The following is a 7,897-nucleotide window of genomic DNA, read 5'->3' as shown; positions in this document are numbered from 1 at the left end:
CTAGCGTCTGTCGATCGGTATATTCAGTCTAATTGTATTGTGTTTTCCTGTTAAAGTCCTGTAGGTGCCGCGTCGTTGTCTTCAACTATCTTGACAAGTTGAGGGATAGATGTCGTCCTACATTTCGGCCATCCTGAGCGTCTATTCGGCCTCGAATGGAGTGTTCCATCTTTTCATGAATTCGGCGACAGAAACAGTATGGTTGGGGCCCTCATGATCTCCGACTTTGGTGACTTTGTACCGGCCATGGTCCGTTATTTTGGTTATTTTGTACGGCCCGAGGAATTTTGGCTTCAGTTTTAGTCCTGTCCCGTACTGAGTCCGCTTTATGGCTACCAGGTTCGTTCAGACTGTAGACTGTTTCGGCTTGACGGCGTGCGTTGAAGGTTCGTTGATTTTCGGTTTGGATAGCGGCGATGTTTTCCTGCGCTTGTTGGCGCGCCGCTTCTCTATCTGCTTCAAGTTCGTCCACAGCTGCTTCCTCTAGTAGCTCCTGCAACTGAACCATTCCTTGGACGCGCATTTCCAGGCCCGTCAGTATTCGGAACGGCGAGTGTTTGGTACTTCTCGGTGGGGAGCTATTGTTGAGCTGCTGGACTCGATCTACGTGTTTGTACCAACTCCTTTGCTTCCGTTACACAGTTTGGCCTGCATAGGGACGACGATTCGATGCATACGCTCTACTTGGCCGTTACCTCTCGGCACACCCGTCGCTATCAGTAGATGCAGAATTCCCTCGCAATCGCAATACTCCTTGAAGATGGTTGACGTAAAGGCCGCGCCTCGGTCAGTAATAATACGCCTGGGGTTGCCAAAGACCGTTCCTTGCTTCTGCAGACGATCGACAACTGCCTCTGCGCCCGTGGTCTTGGTAGGATATAGCCAAACGAATTTCGAAAAGGCATCCACCACCACCAGTATGTGATTATAAGCTTTCTTGGTTGATTCCATCGGACCTACAGGGTCAATGGGGAAAGTGGCCAGTGGTTTGTCCTCCTTATCGATGGTATTAAGGTACCCTTCCTTCTTCCCCGCTTTTGTATCTGTAACCAGACATTCCACACAGCTCCTCACTATCCTAGCCGACTTTAGAACGATTTCTCCACCACCTCATGGGTCTTTTTGGCGGAAAAGTGCCCCTGTCTGTGCGCCGTTTGGATGATCTCGTCTTCCATGGGCGATGGTACAACTATGAGCTCCTTCGTGGGGTCTTTATTCAGGATATCGTGCTTTATATAAAAGTCCTCGTACTCTTCTTTTTCCAGCACCTTCCGGACCGCTCGTATCCAATCGTAATCGCGTAATTGCGCTTCTTTCAATCGGTGAATTAGCGAGTTTCCAACATAAGGCATGGCACTCTGCTCAGCGCATCCACATGACGCATTTTCGTTCCACTGCGGTGCTCGATCTCATAATTGAAGTATTGCAGGAACATCGCCCAGTGGGATACTCTTGATGGGATATCTCGCTTCTTCATTGTCATGGTGAACGCGTTGCAGTCCTGCCAGGTACACTCTCCCTTTCTTGAGGGCTTCCACAATCCCTAATATCTCCAGCTCATATGACTCGTACCTCTCCTCACACGGCTTAGTCTTACGGCTCATGTATTGCACGGGGTGGAGTTCTTGGTCGTCGACGTCTTTCTGCAACATAACTGCACCGTAGCCGTACATACACGCGTCCGTGTGGACCTCGGTCGCTGATTATATAATTTTAGAACTGGCGAGTGCACCAAGGCCGATTTCAATTGCTGGATTGCCGCTAGCTGCTCATCTCAACTCGAACCTTGCATCTTTCCTCAATAGGTCTGTTGAGAAGCAACCCTGCATCTGCAAAGCACATAGCATGCAACGGCCATCCTCACAGTTTTTGACATTTTCCTTTTGATAGATTATTTTCTCCGTAAGTTGGGTTCGTTTTGCGCTCAAGAGCTGACCTCGTGTTAATTTGCAAAATACTTATCAATTAAATTGTATAAGCTCAAATAAACTTTATTAATCGATATTAAAGAAACAAAACCTGCGCTTCTTTTGATTTCAAACATTGGCATCCCTTGCGGGGAACTGTGCGACAGTTTCCATAAAATTATCAATTAAACTATAACCTCAACTGCACTAATAAGTATGGCCTTGCAAAGGGAAGAGGCCACCGCAAAGCTCATTTTGAATTTTTCGGCAAATACGCGTAAGGTGGCAAAGCAAAAGCAGACAAAAGGTTTCTTTGTTGCCCGAAAACGCTTACTGGAGGACTATTGGGCGAGATATACCACTACGTATGACGAAATCTTGACCATGGAGTCCACCAACGAAAATGAGGCGAAGCTGGCACGTGTCTTAAGTGGAGATTATTTCGGCAACATAGAGGCTGTTTACTGCGAAACTATTGGTGAGCTCAATGATTGCATTGATGAGTTGACGGCTGCTATTCAACCTGCCGCAAATTCAACTCAGTCAATAACCTATGAATCACAGCCGGCTTCGATAGCCGCACCAAAATCAATTTTACCGAAAATAGAACTTCCGAAGTTCGAAGGTACATATCAAGGGTGGCTGCAGTTTAAAGATATGTTCACTACAATTGTAATAAACGATGCAGCACTCTCGAATGTACAACGATTACATTACCTCAAAAGCTGTACTCAAGGTGAAGCGCAAAACCTGCTGAAAAATATACCGGTAACCGACAACAATTTCCAAATTGCTTGGGACATTTTAACTAACCGATTTGATAACAAGAGGCGCCTTGTTAAAACATTCTTACAAGAAATAGTTCGAATTCCACCTGCCCAAAGTGAGTCTGCAGCTTCGTTGCGTAAAATCTTAGACAGTATAGCTGAGGCTCTTCGCGCCCTTTGCCAACTGGGGTGTCCTACTTCGCATTGGAACGACTGGCTTATATTTTTGGTTACAGAGAAACTGGATCCAATCACTATAAGAGATTGGGAAATATCACTTTCATCCCCAAATTATATTCCAAAATACGACGAGTTGGTTAAGTTTCTCGAAGCTCGTATCCAAGGCCTAGACACCATGGTAGACAAAGCGAATTCAAGGTCAGGGGACAACGTTGGTCGACGAAATCCATCTTCAACGCACCACTCAACCGGCAACGCGTCGCGTTGCAGCAGTTGCTCTGGAAAACATGCTCTTATGTTTTGTCCAGACTTTCGAAAACTCTCTTCGTCATTAAAACTTAATTTCGTCCAAAAATCTAAGCTGTGCATGAATTGCTTAAAACCAGGGCATGTGGTCAAAACATGTTCATCCACATATTTATGTCAGAGGTGTCAACAAAAGCACCACACTATGCTACACGACGGTCTACAAGCGCAATCAGGCGTAGTCGCATCCCATCACTCACGTTCGTTTGAAGCTTCTATATCAAACCCGGGCCAAGTAGTGCTTGCTACAGCCCAGATTGAGGTAAGTTCAGCGACTGGTCATCGCATGCGACTCAGGGCGCTATTAGATAGTGGCTCTCAAGCCTCATTTATCAGTGAGTTTGCTGCACAGCAGTTACACCTACGACGCACCCGACTTAAAGTGCCTGTTACGGGAATAGGTTGCTCATCGGTCGGAACGTCCACTGGTATGGTCGAGATTACCGTGCACTCTATACGGAAATCAGATTTCAACATTCGATGTTCAGCCTTAATACTGCCACAATTAAGTCAGCAGCTACCGAGCTCTCCCATGGATCCCACTCATTTCTCCAATTTTAAAGATCTAAGTCTTGCAGATCCCCAATTTTATCAGCCCGGGTCCATAGATGTTATTTTGGGGGCTGATATCTATGGGCACCTTATTTGTGGCGAGATGCGGCAGACCACGACTGACGCTCTGTTCGCGTTACATACACAACTAGGCTGGGTTATTCTCGGACGCTATCCGGAATCAACGGACCAATTAAGCGCAAAACTGTGTGCTTCAACAATTACGGAGCTTGATGAACTGGTTAAAGACTTATGGGCCTTTAACTCGTGCGAAAAGGTGGAGTCGTCATCATGTCTGACTCTCGATGAACAATACTGTGAAGAGTTTTTCGAGCAAACCGTACGCCGGACCTGCTCCGGCCGATATATCGTCCGCTACCCATTTCGTGAACAAGCAAATCTCTCCGTTCTTGCAGATAGTAAGTTTGATGCCGTGAAAATTTTTCATTATCAGAATAAGAACCTTGCAAAAGATCCATATTTGAAAAATCTGTACGAAGAATTCTTGTCCGAATATTTACGCCTTGGACACATGGAACCAGTTTACGAAGAGACAGAGCCATCTAATGTATGCTACATTCCACATCATGCGGTGTACAAAGAGTCCAGTTCAACTACCAAACTAAGAACAGTTTTCAACGCGTCGAGGAGAACCCGCTCTGGTGTTTCTTTAAATGATTGCCTACTTGTCGGTCCAAAGCTTCAAAATGACTTGTCATCGATTATACTAAGATGGCGTATGCACAGAATTGCTTTTATGGCTGACATAGAAAAATGCTTCAGGCAAATTATGGTAGATCGTGAGGACGCTGATATGCAGCGGATAGTTTGGAAAGACTCAGAAAACAACATGTGCATTTACCGCCTGCTTACTGTAACATATGGCTTGAATTGTTCACCATATCTGACTATAAAGGTTCTCCATACCCTAGCCGAAGATGAAGGTGGTGACTGTCCCCGAGCAGCTGCAACTCTGAAAGAATGCTTCTATGTGGACGATTGCTTAAGTGGTACAGATACGGTTGGAGAAGCTGTACAACTGCAGCAACAAGTCCAAGAATTATTACTTCGTGGTGGATTTACCCTCCGAAAATGGAACTCCAATTCTTCGGACTTCTTACAAGGGATAAGTGGTAAAAACTGTGGGCATGACGATTTGTGTGATTTGAGCTTAGACCGTAATACCAAAGCACTCGGTATCTACTGGTCATGCAACGAGGACGTCATCGGGTACACTGCCAAAGAAAACCCAGTATCTTCTAAAATTACTAAGAGGCAGCAACTTTCCGACATAGCAAGAGTTTATGATCCCACATGTCTCCTGGCTCCGGTGATTATAACGGGAAAGCGTGTGTGTCAAGACTTGTGGCGACGTGGTTGTGCGTGGGATGACCCACTACCTGAACCACTTCAAAGCGAATGGCAGAGATTTCGCAGGGAACTTCCTTTGATCAACAAGATCAAAATTCCTCGATGGACTTTCTCAACAGCTGATTCGTCTGAACAGCTCCATATATTTTGTGATGCTTCTACGGCAGCCTATGCAGCCGTGTCATATCTACGAGTGGTTCAGCCGAGTGGAGATATCAAAGTATCAATACTAATGGCTAAAACAAAGGTAGCACCGTTAAAAATGCGTACCATACCTCAGTTGGAATTGAATGGAGCATTACTTGCTGCGACCCTATCCGCGAGAATCCTGGATGATATTCAACGAAAGGTTACGCAAACGTTTTACTGGTGTGACTCCAAAACGGTGCTTAGTTGGATTCGGTCCGACCCCGGTCAGCATAAGCAATACATCGCTAATCGATTAATAAGGATTCAGCAGCTAACTGACGCCAAGGCTTGGAGCTACGTTCCCACTTCCTCAAACCCGGCTGATGTTGCTTCTCGCGGCATCTATCCAGCTGAACTCGAAAAACTTAGTATTTGGTGGATGGGACCGTCCTGGCTACAGCCTGCGCCTATCAGTAACTGCTTCCCGTATATGAACATTTGTTGCTGACTCCACTGGACGACCGTAGCATTCTCCTCGAAATCTTCAAGCCATTTTTCGAAACTTGGCTGGCCGGATCCGCTGAACTTCGTTAAGGATTCTTCAATGTCGCGGAGGGTGAATACCGAACGCTGAACTACCGTCCTGGGCACGCTACGTTGGCTAGCCGAATCTTCAAAATCATCAGCCTCACTATCGCTAACGTTCAGGCCGAAATGCTCCAACAACCTATCCTGTAATGTAGCCTGGCGTCCGTTTGTCGCTAGGCCCAACCCTTCCAACTTTTCCTTAAACTCGTCCACTGTCAGACCGAGAATTTGGTCACGGTCCATGTCTTACAAAGTTTCTAAATTAACGTGTGATAAACAATTCAAATAGACATTCACAATTTGATATGAAATGAAAGACGATACTTTTGACGAAATTGCTCTTTACATTTAAATGATGAATAGTAAATGCGAATTATATTCTTCTTTTCTTGTGTAGTTTAAACTTTTAGGATAACGGGATCCTACAACTGCATAACTATATTACAGTGTTGTCTGCTGTTATCCGCGAAATCAAAAATTAAACCTTTTTTTTAATTCTACGATTCTAAGCATATACGCGCCTGCCGCCTTTACTATACTGTTAGATATGTTTTATGTACATAAACTCTTAAAGGTACAATATAATTTCTTAACATAGTAAAACATCCACTTAGCTGCACTGTAATCCCTCGCTGCTGTCTACTGTACACAACCCATATGCTTTGTTGCTGTTGTTCTCTTCCGCTATGCTTGGTGGTCGCTGCTGCAGTTCACCGCTGACAGCGCTGCCTGGCTCCGGCGCCGTTGCTGCTTGCCGCACCAAATATATGTGCGCTTTTCCGTGACACGCTGCTTTACGTGTACGCTCAGCGACGCTGTTTGCTGCGCAATTTGTGTTTGGTTTCGACGACTCGCCGGTTTATGTAATCTCTCGGCGTTACTGCTTGCTGCACAAATTTCGTTTTGCCTTACGATGATTCGCCGCTTTAAGTATTCGCTCGGCGTCGATGCTTGCTGCACAGATTGTGTGTGCGCTACGTGCACTCGTTGCTTTGTGAACAACGGAAAATATGGCGTGACTAGCTTGATTTGCCACTATGGAACTACCGTTGCCTATCCCACTAGCGGATTAGCCGAATATACCGCTAAAAATATTTTAGGTTTTGTACTGTTCTTTTCACATTTTAATTTTGATACAAGTTTTTATCTCTTGGCGGCACTACCCACTGCTTTTCAGTATTACTGTTGCACGATTTAACGATCGGACGCAACTATGCACCCTGCTAGTACATATGCATGTAGAGCTCACTTCCACTAAACTCCACTTCCACAATATTCGGCGTTCTGCCACTGTTCTGGCGCTGGATATTTTTGTGGTGCGATATGGAGGACTACACAAAACCATCACCGGCTTTTGCACTATTTTAAATGTGTTTAGTGTTCGCGCACTCAACCGTTTGCATTTATGTATACGTATATAAGAGCGCGTATACTTTCCGTTTTTAAAGAAACTAAGAACGCGCACTGCCACTATGTGGAATATCGAGTTCCACTTCTGGCACCAATTTGTAGAATTGATAGCCGAGTTTTGTGGTTTAGTTTAAGTCTTTTATTAAAAGTTAACACATAAAAATTATTCGAATACAAAGTAGACTGCGATGTGCGCTTGGCGGCGGCTTACAATATTCTGACCAAATGGATACTCTTCGTACGGTCCGTTCGTTTCCTAGTGTCTGTCGATCGGTATATTCAGTCTAATTGTATTGTGTTTTCAACTGTGCCTTAGACGGTCCCAAGCCCGGTTTGAGAAAACAGGAGGGAAGACAGGGGGCTTTGGTATTTCCAGGGTACGGGCTTGACAACCCCGTCTACCCCAGTTAAAGGCTACCAGTCCTGAGTCGGTGGAGGTTCAACTGGAAGAAGTCTACGGCTTTCGAGAGTCATACCAAAGACTTTAAAAATGGTGCCACGGGGAACAGATGCCCCCGGAGTGTTTTCGTCGGCGAGACGAGCAAAACTGGTGACACAAACAAGGCTTGCAAGGCAGGCAAGGCAAACACTGGCATGGCTTACACGACTAGAAAATGGAGAAAATGGTGAAAATGGAGATAATGGAGAAAACAGTTGTAATTGGAGCAAAAGTGTGGTGGAAACCGC

At 45.4% G+C, this 7,897-nt stretch overlaps 1 protein-coding gene across 1 annotated transcript; it reads left to right on the top strand.

Moving 5' to 3' along the window:
- The first annotated feature begins 2,123 nt into the window (after window positions 1-2,123).
- Window positions 2,124-5,720, top strand: LOC108369444 (uncharacterized). The gene has a single exon (XM_017624548.1). It carries the CDS (start codon window positions 2,124-2,126, stop codon window positions 5,718-5,720), a length of 3,597 nt encoding a protein of 1,198 aa, XP_017480037.1.
- Window positions 5,721-7,897: the final 2,177 nt, after the last annotated feature.

The sequence above is a fragment of the Rhagoletis zephyria genome, unplaced genomic scaffold, assembly GCF_001687245.7.
Source record: "Rhagoletis zephyria isolate East Lansing unplaced genomic scaffold, Rhagoletis_zephyria_1.1 Rzeph_scaffold_03673, whole genome shotgun sequence".
Lineage (NCBI taxonomy): Eukaryota > Metazoa > Arthropoda > Insecta > Diptera > Tephritidae > Rhagoletis > Rhagoletis zephyria.
Note: the sequence above shows the minus strand (reverse complement) of the source record. Positions and strands in the feature narration are given on the sequence as shown.

Coding starts and splice junctions, on each gene's coding strand:
- LOC108369444 (XM_017624548.1), top strand. CDS start 2,124: ATGGCCTTGCAAAGGGAAGAGGCCACCGCAAAGCTCATTTTGAATTTT.